Raw genomic sequence first — 21,550 nt, 5'->3', positions numbered from 1 at the left:
TCTCCGTGTTTATTTTGCCATTTCGGTTGCTTCCTTGTACTTTTACTTTAAGATGAATCATTTCAATTAACCTCAATAATTATAATAAATTCTTACAGGTGGTCCAATGTTTCTGGATTACCCACAGCCCCCTCTGTCTGCATAAAAGCAGTGCTGGAACACTGGTGTACCATGGCCTCGTGAGCATCAGGGGAACAGCATTGTCCTTGTTGCTACAGAAAATGGTGAGAAAAAGTAATTAACAATGGAGGAGAGACAGACCATCATAACACTTAGATGTAGGTCTTGTAGTCTGATGAATTGTAATCTGAAATCTTCGGTTCATCACGCAGGATCTGTGTACGCCATCGAGTAGGCGAAAGAATGGTTACACAGCATTCTGCAGCGCCATGCAGTACCCTCTGGTAAGCTTAAAATATGGAGTGGTCAGCACGGTCTCCAGACTTAAACCCCATCAAGCTGGTTTGGGATGAACTGCACCAAAGAGTGAAAGCAAAGCAACCTACAAGTGTCAAACATTGTAGAAAGAACGCCACGGCTGTGTTCTGCTGTTATATCTGCCAAAGGTGGCTACTTTGAGAAGTTGAGAATACATTTGTCTTTAAATTGATTCTGATTTCTTTTTTAACTCCAATTGCTTATTTGTACTGTGCTTTCATTTCAGAGTACAATGAGACATTAAACTGGATAATTTCCAATAAGCTCTGATGAAGCTGGATTGACTAGTTATTGTTTGTGTCGTGTTTCCATGTGTTCAGTAACTTTACTGTTATTTGTATTTTGTTTCTAAGTGCTGTCGTCTTCTCAGCAGTGATCTGGTTTCTCTGCAGTTTCAATAAACTTTGGTCCCACTTGATCTTCTGTTTGTTTCACAAAGATGTCTGATGGACAACCTGAGTTGTTGTGATGAACCCAAAACACTTCAGTTTTCTTCAAAGCAGATAAAGTTCATGTGAGCCACAGACAGCAGGAACGATTTCACACATGAATCTTAGTTACTGTGAAGTTTGTCTGTTGACAGCAGAACTGATTTGATTGCAACTCATTTAATGGACAAAATAAATTTCAGGTACAGCTGCACTCAGCTTTTTCTGTATCTACACGATGGATCATTGTTCATTATAAAATATGATGTGAAAATTTAACCCCGTTTTATAAAATGTTTAACAAGTTTGCTTGAAGGGGAAAAAAAACACAGGATACAACTTTGCAAAGAGACTTTGACTTTGTTATAATCTATTCTAACTCTTATTTTAATAGATGCATATCAAGATTTGGTGATATGAGGGAAACTCCATTAATAAACGGTCTTCATGTACAGTGTGTTGGAGTTTCTGCATACTGATGAAACTGTCTTTAAAAGAAAACTGACAATAAATGCATCACAGACACATCTGATTGTGTTAAAGCTCCCTGTGGTGGAGGGCTATTAAACCACCACAAAATGTGGTGTTATATCTGCCGAAGGTGGCTTTGGTCTCACTTGATCTTCTCGTGTGCTTCTGTGGGTTTCACTAAGATGTCTGATGGAAAACATGAGTTGTGGTGAACCCAGACACACTTCAGTTTTCTTCAAAGCAGATAAAGTTGATGTGAGCCAAGACTTAAAGCAGCAGGAACACTTTCACACATGAATCTTATGCTACGTTCACACTGCAGGCGATGCGGTGTGAATTTGGATTTAGGCAGTGTTGTCTTTAACTTCACTGAACGTACGACCCCAAAAAATGAAGGTCTGATAGGTGAGCATGTTGGGATTTTGTAAAAAGCTGAAATGTTATTATCACATGTGTTGTAATGTGTGTGTGCGCATGGTATATGTAGAATCTGGTCCAGTGATTGTAGATTGAGGATTTCTATAAATGAGTGAACTCTAAACCTTAAATAAATGTGTCTGTTCCTCCAAACTCTGATTGGGGCTGCCACCCATGGTACGTCAGCAAATTTCAGATAACAATAGTGGTACATCTACAGAAAATGAATAAATACTCATTTCAGACAAACATAAAGTTTTGCTGTTTTTATTATCATTTGCACATTTCTAAAACATTATGGGCCATTTATACATGTTATTTAATTAAATTACACACACAATACAAAATATATGAGGAAAGATGTTGTCTTTCACTTTAGTTCATTATATTCCAGTAGGCAGTATTTTTTTGGCAACTTATCAGCTCAGTGTTAATTAGAAAGACTAATTCTTGCTTGACCAGACTAATTTCTTGGGACTTTCCAACAGATGCTTGAGAATAGGGCTGGGCAAGCAGCAGGCGCACCTCGCAAACGGAGGGCGCCCTTACTCCCAGCAAATGAGCGATAGAAAACCGACCAGTGCCTGTGCCATCCCCAGTATGCGCTGGCATGACGTCGCGCAGCATGAGTAGGAGCAATTTTTTATTTTTTTTTGCCGATGCCCGTGATGCCGCCCCCACCACGATGTCGCCCGTATCTAAAACCACTAATGCTTGTGATGAATCAGCGTAAACGAGCCCCAGGTATGCGTTGAGGGCGGTTTCAGAGGTAGGGAAGCCCTGGAGGGACAGGTGAAGGCAAAAACATCCCACATCCTCTCCAGAGCCTGAGAACCATGACAAATTTGTTCATGTTTAACACAAATGTTTACCTGATCTGAAGGACCAGACTTTTGTTTACAAGAGTCAAATATCACTTTAACATCAGAAAAAAGTGTTTTTGTGTTTCCAGGCAGAGCAAATCTACAGCAGAGACGCTGAAAAACAGAAAAATCAACCAGACTGAGACGCTGTAGTGGCCGAACTGTGTGCAATCATTTCAATGAAGTAACACTGTAAAAAAGAGTGGCCCAAAATTCCTCCACAGAGACAATGGTATTCTACAGAAAGAAATGTAGAAATCTATCATAAGCGATTCTGCAAGTTGAATCACTAGTGTGCTTAGTTACCTACCTCACTTATCTTTGATCTTTGTTTTATCACCTGAGACCACGTGATTTATGTTAAATTTTCCTGTGAGTTCAGGTCACTGAGGTGTGTTAAATGTCAAAAATATCACTTCTTTCTTTTTGCTTCAGCTCTTCAGCAGGATGTTCAGGTGAAGTTTGGAGATGACGTCACTCTCCAGTGTCAAATTTCCACAAATGAAATAATCTCAGTGCTGAAGTGGAGCAGAGCTGACCTGAACACAGACGGCTACGTCTACTTCTACTTCTACAGCAGGGGTGGCCAACTCCAGGCCTCGAGAGCCGGTGCCCTGCAGGTTTTAGATCTAACCCTGTGTCAGCACACCTGAATCAAATGATTAGTTCATTATCAGGCCTCTGGAAAACTTCAAGACATGTTGAGGAGGTCATTTAGCCATTTGAATCAACTGCTGGATCAAGGACCCATCTAAAACCTGCAGGACACCGGCTCTCGAGGCCTGGAGTTGGCCACCCCCGTTCTACAGGAACAAACGCTCCTATGAAAACTATCAACATCCATCTTTTTATGGCCGAGTGAAGCTGAGGGACCCGGAGATGAAGGATGGAGACGTTTCTGTGATCCTGAAGAATATTACGTTTAATTTATGAGTATGTCGTTAGCTTCATAGCATAAGTGCCTAAGTCATTGACTTAGGCAATTATGCTATGAAGCTAACGATGTGACACTCATAAATTGGTTTTGTGGCTCTTTGGAGATTTAAAAGAAGCAAGAGTCACCTCACTGAGGCGGACAACCAGCAGGTGGTGTGGAACCTGCTGCTGCTATCACCGCAGCAGCGATCTGGTGTCTCTGCTTCTTTTTCTTCCCTTGTGGTTCTGTTGGTTTCACAAGAACATCTGATAGAAAATGTGAGTTGGTAAAGAACAAAGAGCAAATGTGTAGTAACAGTAGAAGAAAACAGGATACAGAGTAATTATATTTATTGATTGATTTGTGAAATTAAACTCAACTAATAAGCTGTGTTTATGTACAACATGTTAGATTTTTTATAAGCATACCGCTGAAATTATCTCCTTAAAATAACTGACAGTAAAACATCACAGACACCTCTTCAAAGTAAAGTTCCTTCAGTGGAAGGTCGTGATCTTTTGACAGAAATCTGCTTTTAAACGTGAAGCTGATTTAACAGGATAATTGAGTCTCAGGTGAACAGCAGCTTATTGCTGTGTGACTGTACCAAGATTAAACTGTGCTGTGGTGCTGCCATCTACTGGCACCTAAGTGCAACAACAGCCTCTTTAAATGTCAGTAACATAGACTCAATGTCTGCACTTTGTGCAGAAGCTGTTTTGTATCTGATACAGAGGAAAAGTCACACTAACAGATATAAACTTCACAACATGTATTTGTGAAATACTTTTTACAGGTTTGTTCGCACAGGTGGTGTTACATCCAGGCAGTAACCTCATCCATCCTGCTGTGACGTCACACAGTATCAGGCGTGCTCAGCTCTTTAAATTAAGAGCCCAGTCACACATGTTTTCACTGACACTGAATGCCACGATATATACAAACATAACCACATATATTTGTTCAAGTTTTTGATTTAACTATGGAAGTGTGCACAGGCGGCCACTTTATTAGGAACACCTTACCAGTATTGAGGTGGACCCCCTCTTTGTGCCCCAGTTCTTCATTTCATAGACTCAAATATACTCTGAAAACATTTCTCAGAGATTTTGCTCCTGATTGTCATGATAGCATCATCTCCATCCAGCGGAGTATACACCTAGTGTTTTGCTTGAGCCAGTTAACACTGAGCTAGTTTGTATTTCGCTGCTGACAGATATTATGCTTCCCTCCAGCGACAATCCCTCTACGGACTGTTTTGTTTCCATTTAAACTTGGAATATTCAGAAACATTGCATTTCTGCGCTAGACAGTGTGGGTCAGGATCTCGTTGCTGAACCCAGTGTTTTCTGACCTAAATGTTTCTGAGCACTATACAGATGTCAGTGAATCTGGTGTGTGTGTGAGGCTGACCAACAAGCTAGCGAAATTATCACTTCAGATCTTCGAAGTGACTTTCATGTTTTCACATATGTGGACTATGTAGTTCCTGGTACTTAGCCTGCTAGCCATCCTGTTCCCATGGACTGTTTGATTTTCCAGCCAGACTCTATTAATGCTTTTCAGGCTATACCACAGGAGAGTATTGTTGATGTTGCCTAACCTGTGTATGGTGCAGCCTCTTAACCAGTAGATACTGAGGCTGCCTGTGTTAAGACTCCAGCTTCTATAAAGATTACAAGCCCAGAGTCTGTCTATTCTGAGACTGCTTCTGTTTTTCCTAGTGGACTGTTTCAAACTGTACATTCGGTGCCTGCTAAGGTTATGAGCAACAAGATTTTGTCTGCTATACATAGACTAGACTGGCAAAAGAATTTGGTTTGGGCACTGCAGAGTTGGTTGACAAGGTTAACTTTTCCGTTCCCCGGTCATGTCAGTTTAACTCTGTGCACCATACTTTTCAGCCAGTTGTCCTGGTCCCTGTGTGTCCTAACTCTCTGGCTGTGCTTTGTAAGATAGAGTTTAGTGTGGCTTCACACCCAGTTTATTCAGACACTGTTTGTGTGAACTCTCCAGCCCCAGTGACTGCTCCTGAACTCACTTCTCCAAAGACTATTAACAATAACCTGGACAGCACAAAGCCAGCAGAGTTACTAAATATAGCACGCCTTAAATCTTTGTTTGCTAATACTGTGTTTGACTCCACTAACCTGGCTTTCCCAGTGGCTGGTACAACTGATGAGCTCCGCTCTCCACCTCCAACTCCTGCTTTGAGTGCGGCTCGGGTCTAGCTTTCCCTTGCACCTGTACCAGTTACTTGGGTGGGGATGGCAGAGGCCCGGCTGGCCCCTGCTCCAGTCCCCAGGCTGGCCGAGGCTCCGTTCCTCCCTGCACCTGTACCTGTTCCTTGGGTGGGGATAGCTGACGCCCAGTCTATGCCTGTGACTGTTCCAGGTTCCCGGGTGAAGACAATTGTGACCTTGCCGGCTCATGCACCCGTATCAGTTCCTTGGGTGCATGAGCTGGCAGGGGTCCAGTTAGCTCCTGCACCCACACCAGCTCGCAGAGTAAAGGCAGCCAGCACCAAGCTTGTCCCTGCACCTGTATCTGTTCCTCGGGTGTGGATGGCTGGAGTTCGGCCAGACCCGGTACCAGTTCCTGCTCCCTGGAGGAGAGCAGCTAAGAGTCAGTTATCTGCTCAGTCACTAGCCCTGCTACCTGCACATCCATCATCACTACAACCACCACCATCCCAACCACCACTATACCTTGCATGTTCGTCCCTGGTACACTCATTTCAGTTATTGACCCTTCCTTAGTTCAGTTCTTTCACGGACGTTTTGAGTTTGGTTTTGGATTGTTTCCTGAGCCTCAGCACTGTTGTGGGCACTTTGGTTTGAACTCTTGTTTCCCGTTTGTTTTGGACCCTGGCTCCTTGTTGTTTTGTGTTTGTTTCGGTGAGGTGTTAATCACTTCTCCTTACCTCATGTATACTACACAATGCACGATACATGATTAGGACGAAACTTGAGCCGATCTCCCAAAATGGTTGCATACCTGAAAAATCACCTCAAAAAGGACCAAAAATCACACAGTGTATGCCCAGCTTAACAGTAAAGTAAGTAAGTAAGGTATGGAGGTCTGTCTCCCCCCACCACTTCCCCTGCCACTGGCAGACGCCCTCAGACATCGGTGCATTGGTGGTTCTTTGTGTCCGGGGATGGCCATCCAGGTACACACCGGCTCACTCCTGGTGGCTGCTTGTCAGGGCCTGGAGCCTGGGGCTCGCTCGGGCCACTTCGGAGGTGGGGTGCCCCCAGCCTCTCGGCCTGGGGCTCGGTCACTCTGGCAGCTGTGCCACTGCAGCTGCCGGCGGAGCTCACGGGCGCGTCACTGCAACCCCCCCTGGCTTCTGCTCCGCGGCTGCTGAGTGAGCCCTCATCTGGGACTCTCCTCAGCTCTTTCTGGGACAGTGGCGCGGCTGCCCCTCTGTTGGTCTTCCTTGGTCTCTTGTGTTCTGGGGGCCTCTGGATGTCTGGAGTTTTGATCTCCTCCATACCTGCTTCATGCCCTGGAGGACGGGGCTGTGGCCCCCCCACACCCTCTAGCAGATCATTACATGAAGGAACCTTTTAAAAAAACAAGCGCGTTCATGCTCACAGGTGTACACACGGGTCATCACACCCACAAACTACACCCTTTTTGGCTCCTACCTCAAAGCACACTGTGCGCTGTCGATCTTACGTGCTGCACAATAATGTTTAATATTTAGTATTTACTGTTATATTCACATAGACCATCGTAGTGATGTTGTTTTTTATATTGCTCTCTTTTTCTTTGCTTGTTTTCTCTTTTTTATTTCTCAACAGGTGATATATGTATTTTTTGTCTGTTTGTTTTATTGGTTTTTGCCCTTTATCACCGACCCTCTTCCCCGCTTTCTTTCTTTCTTTCTTTCTTTCTTTCTTTCTTTCTTTCTTTCTTTCTTTCTTTCCCCCAGTCAAGTCTGTCTGTTCAGCAAATGAAAATAAAATAAATTATTCTTATTTTATTATATTATTATATTATTATAGAATATTATATTATTATAGAATTCCACGTGAAAGACCAACACAAAGTGGTGTACACGTGAGAAGTGGAACGAAAATCATACATGATACCAAACATTTTTTACAAATAAATAACTGCAAACACACACACACTGGGGCCATTGTGAGTTCATGGGAGATGTTACACAGATAGTTAGACTCCTTCTGCTTTAGGTGAGGGCTAAGCATAAAACAAGTGACATGGGCAATGTGGAATGTTTTTCTCTGTACGTGTATGAAAGATGTGAGGGTGGTGCCCATCGTCAGAGATCACCATCATCCTGCTGTTTTGGCTGGGATGTTTCTCTCTACTTTGGACTCACTGGGCGTGTTGCAGGTTATTCAAAAATTTCCACAGCAGTACAGACAAAAGTTCACTTGTTGACACATGGATCTAAGTTTTGATATGTTCATCAAATTAAAAAAGCAGGTTCTTACAATATGATTTCTTAATATAAAATTGATACTATTTTTATTTATTATTTTCTGTTGCTGGTCTGCACCTGGTCAGAAAGTCTTTTTGTCATTTGTTTGATTCACATATGATGGTTTCTGAAGGCAGAAGAACATCTGTAATCACAGCTGCACAAAAGAAAAGAAAAAATGTACTGAGCAACATTTAGTTCTGACCCTCACTGCTGATCCAACTTAACCAGGATACTGACAGATACGCAAACACGCCTCCAGCATCTACACTGTGATGAATAGTCTAGCACAGGTTTAAGATTTGTCTTGTAAATCAGGTTAACAAGGATAAACTGGTGCATTCACTTGTTGATAGCTGTTGGTACTGAGGTCTTATTACTTTTAGATTTTTATCTTGTTATATTTTAGCTTTTGGTTTTTAGTTTTGTAACATTTTATTTAACTTTCTACTTGTGTGGAATCAATTTTAAGGATGTTCCTTTAGGTCAGTGGAAAAACAACAGGGTACATGGACCTTACAAAGTGTTTTATGTTTCATTAAATATTTTAGTTGTTCCATCCTGTCAGAAGAGTGAACTAAAACAATTAAAACGTTTTAGAATAATGTAACTTGCACTTATTTTCCTTCAGTTGTTTGAACTATTTGTAGCGACAGAGAACATCAGTCTGATCACAGGAACCTGCTCTTTGTCCGCGACCCTGATGGACTCGCAGACACAGAAACTGCAACATTTAAGATGTTTTTGCTGCACTGAGATTGGAATCAAATCACTTAATCAGACAGTTCATGAACAAAGACAACAGACACAAAAAGAAACTAAAATGTACTGAGCAACACGTACTGGCACTCTGAGCCAGTTTCTCCAGAAAACTGACAGAGACACAAACACGCCTCTTTACCATCCACAAAGCTGCAAGTTCTGCTGAACACCTCCACACAACTTTAAAGAGAGAACTGATGATTATTATTATGCAGCATTATTGCAAACTCAGTGTGATTTCCATCGAAATCCACTCTATGATGAAACTACAATATCCTGTTTCTTTCTTCTTCCTATCTTTTAATTTTCCATCCAGCAGAGAGACTTTGAGGCTGTTATGTTTTAGAACTTAATGACTGCAAGTCAGTGGCAGGTTGAGTGAGATCATTAATATATTAAACCTTTACTGCTGAGTGTCTGTGAGCACTAACGATAATAATAATCATCATTAAGGCCCTCCCAGCTGGAGGGCCTTAAGAGTCAGTGGCTGCCCTGTGTCCCCCTCCTCAGTAGTTTTCCACTAAAGCTGAGGTTGAAAGTTGCGATTTGGTGTGAGCCTCCCTTCGGTTAGACTTAACCCTTAAGGACCCACAGTGACACTAGTGTCACCGCCTCTTTACACTTAGAGAAAAACTATTTATAATGGTTTGACTTTGACTTTTAACTAATAAAGTCCCTAAGTGACGTCTACTGCACAAACTAGTTCAGTCATGTGACAAGTGAGGCACTCTGGGTGTTCAAAGTTTCAAAGTCTTGGTCCACCTGGTTAGCTAATGAGACCAATATGCTAATTTTAAAAACTTTCTTTTCTTTTTGCAAAGGTAAGCTTTTACTCATTCAGCAATTCTAAACTTTAGATAAGATGTCATATGTCACTTGTAACCTAGTTTGGTAATATTTGATCTAGTTTGTTAAATATCGCTGTGACAAATATGTCACATCGGGCATTAAACTCAAAATTTTCTTAAAAAAAACTGATGTGACTTATTTGTCACAAAAATACAAAAACTGATCATTTGCTTAGTCAGTTTCGCTCATTCAGTTATTTTAAGTAAATGTATTCTCTGTTGTTAATTCTCAGTCATATTTAACTAAATTCAAGCACTACTATTTTTAAACTATTTTATTAAATTACCTAAATTTGTGATGGAACTTTACTTTAGCTTTGTCGAGGCGTTTTTCAGTTACCCCCCATTTTTTTGTCATTTTCACTCTTTTGTAGAATGGATAAAAAGAAAAAATATAGTGTTCAAGATGCGCTGGAGTTTATCACTGCAGAAGACAGTGAGTATGAGGGATGTGAAAGTAGCTCAGATGAAGATTCTGAAGACCCTAATTCGAGCATACTGGGAAAATAACACCAGATGTCCTATGGTAGCGGATAACATGTCCCGCAACTGATTTCAAACACTGTTGGGATCTCTGCATTTCACTGACAATACAGATTTATTACACAGAGATGCAGAAGAAAAGTGCTGGAAGATCCGTCCATGGCTTGAAATGTTTCGCAAACAATGCCTGGATATTGTCCCAGAGTAGTACAACTCTGTTGATGAGCAAATGGCACCCTTCAAGGGGACACACAGCCCAATAAGGCAGTATGTGAAGTGAAAGTCCCAACCCTGGGGATTGAAAATCTGGGCCCAGTGCTCATCCTGTGGTAAGCTTGTTGAAGTAAACCAAGAAGTGTTACCATCATTATCCATGTTAAGAATTTGAAAATAAAAAGGAAATTCTGTTTTTAAAAGCAAGAAAGTGTTTACAGAATTACTTTCTAAATATGGAACAAATGTACCTTGTATGCCCAATGTGACGCATATGTGACATTTCAGATCTGGGGCAGTGGGTGGAGCTATTACAAAAAAAACTTCAGAAATGTGTTATATATGATTCATTTGATATAACTTACAACCCCCGTAATTTTCATGAAAGTAGAAATAGGTCTGGGTTCTTAATTAATTTGTCATTAACAAAAGACAAGATATCCACATTTAGACAATAGAAGAGTGGGCGGGGCCACTGAGCTTCGAGCGGTCCAGCGAACCGTCTGTTTTCTTTTACGTCCGCCGAGCACAGATAATAACACGGCTCCGTGGAGTTGAGGTTCATTCGACTTTGTTCGTTCAGAGAAGAAACTTTAACCATGAGTGGAAGAGGCAAGGGTGGCAAAGGACTCGGCAAAGGAGGCGCCAAGCGTCACCGTAAAGTTCTCCGTGATAACATCCAGGGCATCACCAAACCGGCCATCCGCCGTCTGGCTCGCCGTGGCGGAGTGAAGCGTATCTCCGGTCTGATCTATGAGGAGACCCGCGGTGTGCTCAAGGTGTTCCTGGAGAACGTCATCCGCGACGCTGTCACCTACACTGAGCACGCTAAGAGGAAGACTGTGACAGCAGCTCGCTTCCACACTTTGGCTTTGATCTTAGTCTGCATTGACTCAGTTTCCTTCTACAGTTACTGACTCTACAACAACAGCAGTGAATACACACATCCACAAACTGTAATACTCAATACCTGCTAAAAACACCCAGCCATCTTACTGTTAATCACTCTTTCGCTATTAGTCAAAAATTATTTTATCCTTGTATCTATTCTATTTATTATTATCGTAATATAATAAGGTTGTTGTTGTTATTTATTTTATCCTGCTCTGCCCATGTCGGTGCATTTCCCAGCTCTGGCACTAATAAAGCTTATCTCATGCCCAGTATATCTCTGCTCCTCCTTCTGGAGGATTCTGTTATTATCCCACCTACTGAAAAATATGTGACCACAATTTTTTTGTGCATAAGTCAAATCCTGAACAATACCCCTGACCCACACCATCATGTGCTGACCAGTCACCGGAGTGTGTTTAGTGAGAGTCTGAGATGACCAAAAATCCCCTCTGAACACCACAGGAAATCATTCCTACCTACCTCCTGTACAACTCCATCTTATGCACAGCACTTACTACAATAGTTGCATTATATAAAGGCAGATAAAAAGGTGGCTATGGAGCCATCAAATTAGGAGTTAGATTGAAGAAAGCTTTGATGGAAATTCCTCTGGGAATTGCTAGGAAAGCTGGATGTGAAGGACACAGCAGGGCCTGCCTGTGGCATAGGCAAATGCTAACAGTGTCATCCATCCAGGGGCACCACAAGTGAGGAAAAAAAATACAAAAAAAAAAAAAAATGATGATACCAATTCATATCTTTCTTAGTATACACTTTGACATCTAATTAGCCATTTTTGCCCTCTAGTCCAACAAACTAGCCCTTTGTATCCTGGTTAGTCTAGTTGTGTGTTAAAGTGCACATCAAGTTAGGTGGGTTTGTCATTTCAACCATGTGCAGTGCAGTACACAGTGAAGTAGTGATGGCTCGCTTGAAGCTGACGCTCCGGTGCAGTGTAGTAACTTTGTCTTTTGACAAAGTAAAAAGCAGGAACACATTCCTGTTGACTAGGGTTCAGTACAGCGGATTAACACCACAAGATCGCAGAACAAAGCTCTGAAAGTGAAGTGTGTGTGGCTCTTAAAAGAGCCGTTTGATGGATTGGGGTGAAGGAGTTTACCCACCGAAGCCGTACAGAGTGCGGCCCTGCCTCTTCAGAGCGTACACCACATCCATGGCGGTCACAGTCTTCCTCTTGGCGTGCTCAGTGTAGGTGACGGCGTCACGGATGACGTTCTCCAGGAACACCTTGAGCACACCACGGGTCTCCTCGTAGATCAAACCGGAGATACGCTTCACTCCGCCACGGCGAGCCAGACGACGGATAGCGGGTTTGGTGATGCCCTGGATGTTATCATGGAGAACTTTACGGTGACGCTTGGCGCCTCCTTTACCGAGTCCTTTGCCACCCTTGCTTTTTTTTTTTTTTAAACACTTTATTTAAATATCAAAATTCACAATTACAAATACACATAATACAAGCACCATGCACAAATTATTCACATCTTATTTTATATTTTCCAATAATAAAAGCTCCCACGGCAAGTCATTTCCTAATTTCATATCTCTCGTTTTTCTTCTTCTCAGCTCAGTTACAATGTTTTTACATACAGTGAAACTACTTATCATTTTTTGTTCTATAACACCTTTAGCCCTTGTTTTCCATATGTGGACATTTATAATACACATCACCAGCCAAAACAATCTTCTTTTATTTTCACTCATCTTTTCTTTAAACAAACCATATCTTACTGATTTTATATTATTTTCAATATTAAAACCTAGTTTTTCCATCCTCCTTCTTATTTCAACCGTCCTGTAACATGATATCAATAGATGATCAAGAGTTTCATCTTCATCACAATTCTCCATAGGGCATTTCTTAGTAGTAACGAAGCAACTCCACAGAACTACAGCTCTTACTGGGAGATGTCCGACAGAGATAAGCCACACTGTATCTCTCATGTTCTCGGATATTACTTTGTCATATATGTTTTTAACTATTTTCTGATTTTCTTCTTTTTCCACAGCCTTATATTGTATCATACCTTCATTTTTTTTTTAGATTGATTTTATTATATATCTGTTTTGAGTTTAATTGTAGAAGATTTAAGCCATCCAATTTCCACTGATCCACAAGATCCCCAAACACAAGTTTAAAGTATGGCACTCCCGTTCGGGCTCTCCCTTTCATTTTTTTCCACAAAGATTTCTTCCCTTGGATCCAGTGGGTGCTTCGCTCAAATGCACTATATACATTTTTTAGAAAAGGAATCATCAAAATAATGCTAAGATCTGGCGCTCCTAATCCTCCATTTTCTTTTCCTTTATACATTAATTTCCTCTGCGTTACTTCGCGGTTTGTCCCCCAAATCAATTTGGTACACAATTTACTTAATTTAATAACAGTTTTGTGAGGAGGGGAAAAGACAGTAGCCAGAAACAACAACTTTGAGACTACGTGTGTTTTCACAATATTCACACGCACTTTATAGTTTGTATTTTTATTGTCCCATTTAGCTACTTCATTTTCTATTTCACTCTCTTTCTTTTTCCAATTCAAATGACATGGATCATTTTTAGTAATCCAAATACCTAAAATCTTCATCTCCTTGTTAGTTTTTAAATCAATTACAGGTTCTTTTAAGTTTTGTCCAAACCAAACTCCTTCGGTCTTTTCCTGGTTTAGCTTAGCACCAGAAGCTTGTTCGTATTTTGTTAGCAAACCCTTAAGTATTGATAGCTCCTTTTGATCTTTAATAATTACAGAGACATCATCCGCATAAGCAAGGGCAGTCACCTTGTAGGTGTCATTTAGGACATATCCAGTAAAATGGCTATCACTATTGATTGTTTTAAGTAACGGATTTATTGCTAGAACATATAGGGCTGCGCTTAAAGGACATCCTTGTTTCACTCCACATTCGACACGGAAGGGTTCGGTCAGTCGTCCGTTTACTTTAATCTGGACAAGGGATTTTTTATATAAAACTTTAATCATAGAGATGAAGGTTTCAGGCATATTATACGCTTTCATTACTTCCCACAAATAAGAGTGGGAGATGTAATCAAAGGCTTTCCTTTGGTCGAGACTTAAAATAAAAAATTCTGTATCTTTTCTACTGTAAATTATTTCACGCAGAGTACATAAGTTATCCCACATCAGACGACCTCTTATTGCACATGTTTGCTCTTTTTCTATAATTTTATCTAATACCTCTTCAAACCTATTCATAATTATTTTAGCAAATATTTTGTAATCAACATTCATTATTGTCAATTGTCTATAATTATTTATATTATCTCTTTCCCCTTTCTTATATAGCAAACACATTAATCCATTATAAAAGGAGTCACCCAAAGTTCCCTCATGCATGCCTTCATTAACCCTTTACAGCCAATCGGAGCGGGCACGGGTTTCAGAAAGAGCAGTGATGGAAAATTTGAACTGTGTTTCTAACTGATACACACCTCTGTTCAGAGCAGATAACAAAGAACAGGCAAGCGGCTGAACCTCAACCACAGAGTAAAGACAGAAGGAAAATCATTCAGTGGTTGAAAGAAAGTGTGTGTGTGTGTGTGTGTGTGTGTGTGTGTGTGTGTGTGTACAAAGAGATTTATTTCAAGGAAATCCAGTATGTAAGAATTTAGTCCTTGGCTAGTTTCGTGTTAGCGTGCTCTTCATGCAGATGTTTGCACAGAGTTAAAGTCTCGATGGCGATTTCTTTTTTTCTGTGCTGATTCTGTGCTCAATTTGAAGCAGAACAACTTTCCCATCACACTCTCAGCCTCTCGTGGTACAAAAACAAAAGTAACATCTCCACTCATCAACAGTTGTCGACCTCACCACCATTTTCCTCCTCCCTGCACACAAATTGACAGCTGATTGTAGCAGGAAGAAAAACACACATCTGATATATTTTTAATTCATTCATTGTGCAGATAATTGAAGTGCCTTTGTAATGAAATGAGCGGCAATAAAATTATTATTGATGACTTTAGTACAGTAGTGTGTCATATTATTAAATTACTCTAATGTAAAACCATTATTTTGGGAGCCATTACACCCAAGAGGAGATCAGGAGGTGTCCTGGTAAGTCGGTGCTGTAGGCGATATAAATTGTTGTAATACCAAAACTGACCACTAGTACATACAATGACACTGTTTGGACTTATGATGACAGAAGTGACCTGAGCACAGATTTTTGCAATGCTTTCAAGCACTTTTCAACTATTTTGTTCTCTAATGTATGCCTTTCTCCTATTCGTGTACATATTTATGTATATATTCTTCCTGATTTTATAATTTTATTTATTCTTTATGTTTAATATGTTATTTTATTCCACACTTGCTGTGGAACACCTAGAATTTTGTTGTACATGTACAATGATAATAAAGGTCTTTTCTATTTGGGTTATTCAGTCATTCAGTTATTATTGCTGGAGAGCAGACCTACCCGGTCTCTCTCATTTGTAAATGTGCAGTACTGCGCCAGCTGCAGTGGATTTTTTTTTTGTCTTTCAGGAGCCCATTTATGTTTTCATCAGTACTGAGGCTTTGCTGATAGTTTTGATTTAGCTTAGCAACTTTGATGAAGATGAACTAGGTTGTGTCTATGTGTCTTTTAGCAATTCTCTGGTTCAGTGCGTCATTTTCAAACATTTTTCTCCTTTATTTCTGATCTCTCTTCCCAGATGAGAAGGTGCTGAGCTAGGTGCAACCCAGTACCAGTAAGGTGTTCCTAACCCTCTGTAGAACCTGGGACCATTTCGTGGCCTTTGCGTTTTTTAATTCCACGCCATTTCCACTGTGTTTAATGGAGTATAGCCAAATTTTCAAACATGTATTTTTTTCCCATTTTATTTTAAAATTTCAGTCTGAGTTTTTTAAATGAGCTTAAATGGCTGAATAAAAGGCATACATCCACTATCGAACCTCGTGGCCGATTTGTGCCCCATTGAAACCCATTATAAATGCTATTTTTCACGCCAGAAAAATTACGGTCAAAGGTATCGTCAGGTTTCCAGCTTAGGTTTCGTTTTGGACTACAGGCCTTAGAGTTGTAATTTTTTTATTTGTCCACCGGGTGGCGCCCTTGCTTCACATTTGACCTCTGCTGGAAAACAGCGGGCTGCTTGGACAGACCTGCCGGAAATGAAGCCTCATTTCCGGCGTGCAGCAGCGGCTTCGCCCGCTGATCAGGCGGACCATTTTTTGGTCCCTAGGACCATGAGAGGGTGCATTTTTTTTTTAGTCAACAGGAAATGACGTATTTGTTGTCACGTGGTATCGGACGTGTGGGCTGGAAAAAGCAGTCCCCGGTGATCGTGCCCCGGTGATCGTCGCGACTTACCCCGGCAACATGCACTTATTTCGGCCTAGAGGAGGAGCATTTGCCGCCTGGAGACCATTTTCTGGTCCTGAAAAAAAAAATAAAAGGCGATCGAAATGAATCTTGGTGCCAATCTTTAGTCCATCTAAAGGCCTAATTATAATAACAATCAAATATTACTTCAAATGTTTTTTTGGGAAAATATTTAGTTTTTTAGTTTTTTTTTTTTTTAGTTTTTTTGTAATTTAAAGGGTTAAAACAACGAAAATATAATTAAAACTTTATATGAATATTTCAGGGAGAAGTAGTTTTAAAAGACTGACCAATTTAAAGTGAAAAAAAAATTAATATTTAATATTTTTATTGCACTTTTTGGGCGTGGTCGATAGTGTGCATTTTATGAAATGCGCTCCTGGAAAAAAAATAAAAGGCGATCGAAATGACTCTTGGTGCCAATCTTTAGTCCATCTAAAGGCCTAATTATAATAACAAACAAATATTACTTCAAATGTTTTTTTTGGAAAATATTTAGTTTTTTTGTTTTTTGGGGCTAAAAAAACAGGGCGCTCATGTAATAAAACTGGGATTTAAAGGGTTAAAACAACGAAAATATAATTAAAACTTGACATGGATATTTTAAGCAGAAGTAGTTTTAAAAGATTGACTAATTTAAAGTAGAAAAAAATATTGATATATAACATTTTTAGAGCACTTTTGGGGCGGGACCATTTTTTGGTCCCGAGGTTCACGAAAGGATGGGATTTTGAGGTCCTACCAAGGGTGGCTGATTGATATTTGCATGGTGTATAAAGGCATCAGTCACAGAAAGATAAAAGCCAGTAGATGGCTTTACTGTCAGGAAAAAAGAGAAAAAGCAGACATGTTTCTATCCTGCGCACATGTGTCAGACTTGATGGTTCCACATTCGGAGGTTTCTCCTGCTAAATCAGCTCTCTGGTTTTGTTAAAGCATTTAGAAAAAAAATGTTGAGAATGCATATGTGAATGTCCATCTTGTTTATCAGAGCAGCCTCGCAGGGTTTAAATCTGACCACCAGACTCTCTCAGAGCTCAAGTAGTTTCATTTTATAGAGCCTTTGTTCCAACAGACTCTTTTCTGTGTGTTTAACAAAGGAAACCTGCAGCAAATCTTGTGTTAATCCATGTGAGAGGGATATTTGTTATTAAAACATTTAAAACTGTGCACATGGATCTGTGCATGTGAATGGAACAGTACAGTTTAAACAAAGAGTTACACCACAGCAATATTGTCCCTCACCATGTCATCGCCCCAGATGTTTTGCTTGTGTGCAGGCAGATGAGTAATATTGTCAGCATTGCTTTATGTGTGGGAGCAGTGAGCATTTCCGTGCAGTTGCAAAGCAACTAGACTGACAAAATCCGATAAAGGGAACCCGTTAAACTAAGGGGGGTTGCTCCCACGGGACATGGGGCAAGCAACAGCATAGAAAAGTCCCAGTACTGTGCCAACATCTGCTTACCTGGATCTTTTACTTGTTTCTCCTCTTCTTTTCTCTTTTTTTCTAAACCGAGGACCGGATGGCTTTGAACTTTTCTTGTCCATCTTCCATTGGTTTTAATTTTGCACTCCAGTATGAACACAAATCCCACAACCCAAGGATCACCACAACATGATCTAACACACCTACACCTTAGTTCACAGATTCACTTTGTCTAGGGTGCATTTCTGGGATTTCACACAACCCAGGATTCAAATCATGAATACATAATGGGCTTGGATTTACAACATTATAAATGAAATGTGCTCTATTTGGAAGCAGCCGGCCCCCCTCCCCTTTCGACGGGTTGTGTGTGCGACTTTAAATCATCAGACTGTAAATTATAAATTTTAAATTGTTATTGATCCTTTACCCAGAGTCCTAAAGTGTAGATTTATTTTCTTACTCTTCTTATATATATCTGACTCCATTGCACTGTTCAAATCACGATTAAAAACCCACTTATTCAATCTTGCCTTTCCCTCTAGTTAATATTTCTTTTATGATTTTATATCATGCACTTCTATGCTCATTTAAATTCTTGTTTGCTCTGTACCTGTTGCTTTCCTATGTATTAGTGACAGTTATCTGTTTGCATATTTAGTACTTGCTTTGGTCCTATTTCTATTATCCTCCTCCTATACTCTATTTTACTTGTTAAGCACCTTGGCATACCCTTGGTTTTTAAGTGTGCTTTATAAATAAAGTTTATTATTATTATTATATATTGTTTGTTTACTTGCACTGCTGTAACTGGAGCCTCGTCGTCTCATCTCTCTATACACTGGACTGTATGTAGCGGAGATGACAATAAAGTTTACTTTGACTTCAGCAGCGAGCAGGCGCACCGAGGGCTCTCGCGCTCACTTTATAGAATTTCGAAAAAACATCGGTGCAAATTATAAGTCTGTATTATAATGTCTGGTGTTTTCGTGTTTGTTGTTTGTTTTTATTTTGTTTTATTCTGAGAGTTGGTTATTAGATGCTGCTCCAGCCGGTCAGAGAATCCCCCGCCGCCCCGCCCTCTCCTGTCTGCGCCGCAAGCAGCAGGCGCACCTCGCAAACGAAGGGCACCCTTACTCCCAGCAAATGGGCGACAGGAAACCGATCGATGCCTATGCCATTCCCAATATGCGCTGGCTGATGTCGGGGCAGCATGAGTACGAGCATTTTTTTTTTTTTTTTTTTTTTTTTTGGCCGATGCCTGTGATGCCGCCCCGGGCAACCGGGGCTCGTCGGGGGAGCTACTTAACAGAGCGGTGGAGCTTCCTCCGGCGCAGGATCGTTGAGTTAGACTCCATGTCAGTGGTTAAAGTGCTGTTCAGTGTATGCCTGGTGGAGTTGGTGCCATAACGGCTGTGTCTGTTGTTTTTCCTCAGGAGGACAGCGGAACACAGGACTGCAAGACACAGGGTGTGCGAAGGCACAGGGGCAGAGAGCACGAAATACCAGCACTTAGGAGAAGTGCTGGTCTGCCAGCCAGGCCGTGACATTTTTCCAAGCTGACTTCCAACTAGCACCAAAGGATATAATATTATAATGCAATGAAAGTGCTGACTTAATGCTAATTTAAAAAAAAAGACATTATTTTATTTTTTGCAAGCAGCATACATCACGTGTACAAAGTTCATCAACTAGAACCTTTTTGCTTTCAAATGAAGTTTCTTACATCATAATAATAATCTAATCATAATTTTAACCCAAATTGCAGCTGAACAAGTGGATTCAAGAGGCATTGAACTAAATTTAACCCAGAAAGCAATATTCTTGCATGTCTAATATGTGTTATTATTAGAACATTTCTATTTCCAACACAAAAATATACAGGTAAATTTTATGTAAAGTGAACCTAGAGATTCTCCTAACCCCAAACACATCATCTTAGTGGGTATGAAGTCATTAATCTCTAAGACCAGGCAGTCTGACAGGCTGACACCATAGTAGCCGTCCATTCCACTATCCTTCAACTTGGCTACAGCTAACCAGGAGCAATAACAATAGACTCTTCATGATGATGTCTCTGCTGGTTTGAATTTGTCCAGAGCTGATGCTGAATTTCCTACTTTTTTACTGACTATGTTCAGATAAGAGGACCAGAACAGAGTTATATAAAAAACACTAACACACAATGATGGGTTCATTGTTACCAAACCCAGACAGGTAAACAAAGCAGATTGATTGGATGGACTCTAAAGTTTTGCAAAGTTTAGTTTTTTGCAAAGCATTCAAAGCTTTATTATTTACTTTACATCAGAAGACTATAGTTTACCAAATTACGAAACTAACACAGGACAATAAGCCAATTGAGAAAATATTTATTGAGGTTATAGATCAGTTTAGCAGTACTATGGTTTTTTCAAATTGGTATTTATTTATTTTATTTTATTTTTTGCACTCAGGCAACCCGTGACCTGTTAACCTTCAGAAAGCATGCAGGTTTGAAGTGTTTAGCATGAATTTATTTTTTAGACCTGTAGGCTGTCCATCTATATTTTTACTGTGCAACTGATATCCTTTTAAGAGACCACTGATACCCCCCCCACCTCTCTTCTTTTATGTGCTTGCTGCTCTGTGTGTGGGTGTTGAGACCTAATTGGTGTTTAGACCCCAATGATTACAGTTAACATTTTAGTCAGCATGTGTCATAATAAGACAAGACTCATTTTCTTACAGTAAAGTGAATGAAAACCAGACTCATAAATGTCCATTTATTGCTTAATTTATATTCTTCAGCTAACCAATAAATGAATCTGCAACTCACCACTAATGCCGAACGTGCTTGAATGTAAGATTTTCTGAATAGTACATTCTTCTTATTTTAATTTAATTGTTGTTATTGTTCTTGTGACTGCAATTAAACGTAATCTGGGCAAAGCTGTAAATTTAAAAAAAAGAAAAAAAGAGCACAAACCAGAAGTGGTTTTAAGACTAGAGGGCCAATAGAATATTGACACAAAATTTCGATCCCCAATGTAGCACATAATGTTTTAAGAGTCATTCGATGATTTGTGAATAATATGTAGTTGCCTCACCGTTAAATGGTAAAAGCAAACCCGCACCTTTTAACTCTAGGCAAGCAGAAAATGTTATGTTTCATTGAATTAAGCTGTTAATTTGAAAGATCCCAATGTCAGTTGATCCATCATTGTTGGTGTTTTGGGCCATGGTGTTATAGTTTGACTCCCATAGGCTGACTCCATAGTAGCCATCTATCCCATTAGCCCTGAGCATGCAGGCCCATTCACAGCGCTCGAAGATTTTGGCATTGGCCGCAGCCAGGAAGAGCAAAACCAACAGGCTCCTCATGATGGTATTTTTGTTTGTCCAAATATGTCTAAAGCTACTGCTGCTTTCCCCTGTTATTGGCAAAAATGCTCAGCTGAAAATGATGTGGCTGCCCAGGCTTGCTTTTGCATCAAAGTGGAAAAGAAAAAAAAAAAATAGAGCTGTACAAACAAAGCATATCGATCCAGCAGAAAAAGATCCCCAAAGTTTGTAAAAGTTCTAGATTA

General features: G+C 40.2%; 2 protein-coding genes and 1 long non-coding RNA gene across 4 annotated transcripts in view; 2 read left to right on the top strand and 1 right to left on the bottom strand.

Annotated features, from left to right (window-relative positions):
- The window catches only part of LOC146673448 (uncharacterized), an 83,620-nt gene that overhangs the window by 14,397 nt on the left and 47,673 nt on the right, over positions 1–21,550 (top strand). The window contains exons 5-6 of one of the 2 annotated variants that reach the window (XR_014910465.1): positions 99–224; positions 333–1,391. The exons of the other annotated variant lie outside the window; for it this stretch is intronic. This is a non-coding gene — a long non-coding RNA (uncharacterized LOC146673448). Of the gene's footprint in view, positions 1–98; positions 225–332; positions 1,392–21,550 lie in introns of those variants that run through there. 2 annotated transcript variants of the gene reach the window in all.
- Positions 10,886–11,209, top strand: LOC146673454 (histone H4 type VIII-like). Its single transcript, XM_085384426.1, has one exon. The coding sequence runs from the start codon at positions 10,892–10,894 to the stop codon at positions 11,207–11,209; it is 318 nt and encodes a 105-aa protein (XP_085240552.1). The 5' UTR covers positions 10,886–10,891.
- LOC146673453 (histone H4-like) lies at positions 12,285–21,344 on the bottom strand. The gene is made up of 2 exons (XM_085384415.1): positions 21,234–21,344; positions 12,285–12,620 (listed from the first exon to the last, which is right to left on the bottom strand). Exons 1-2 carry the CDS (start codon positions 21,342–21,344, stop codon positions 12,303–12,305), a joined length of 429 nt encoding a protein of 142 aa, XP_085240541.1. The 3' UTR covers positions 12,285–12,302.

The sequence above is a fragment of the Rhamphochromis longiceps genome, linkage group LG3, assembly GCF_057381845.1.
Source record: "Rhamphochromis longiceps isolate RC_006_pf linkage group LG3, R_longiceps_female_GT1.1, whole genome shotgun sequence".
Taxonomy (NCBI): Eukaryota; Metazoa; Chordata; class Actinopteri; order Cichliformes; family Cichlidae; genus Rhamphochromis; species Rhamphochromis longiceps.
The sequence above is the reverse complement of the archived record's forward strand: the minus strand, read 5'-3'. Positions and strand labels throughout refer to the sequence as shown.

Bases quoted from the DNA above. Each gene is read 5' to 3' on its own strand.
- LOC146673453 (XM_085384415.1), bottom strand. From the start codon at position 21,344: ATGAGGAGCCTGTTGGTTTTGCTCTTCCTGGCTGCGGCCAATGCCAAA. The intron at 12,621-21,233 runs GTCAGCCTATGG...ATTTAAATAAAG, and splicing joins GGATAGATGGCTACTATGGA to TGTTTAAAAAAAAAAAAAAG.
- LOC146673454 (XM_085384426.1), top strand. From the start codon at position 10,892: ATGAGTGGAAGAGGCAAGGGTGGCAAAGGACTCGGCAAAGGAGGCGCC.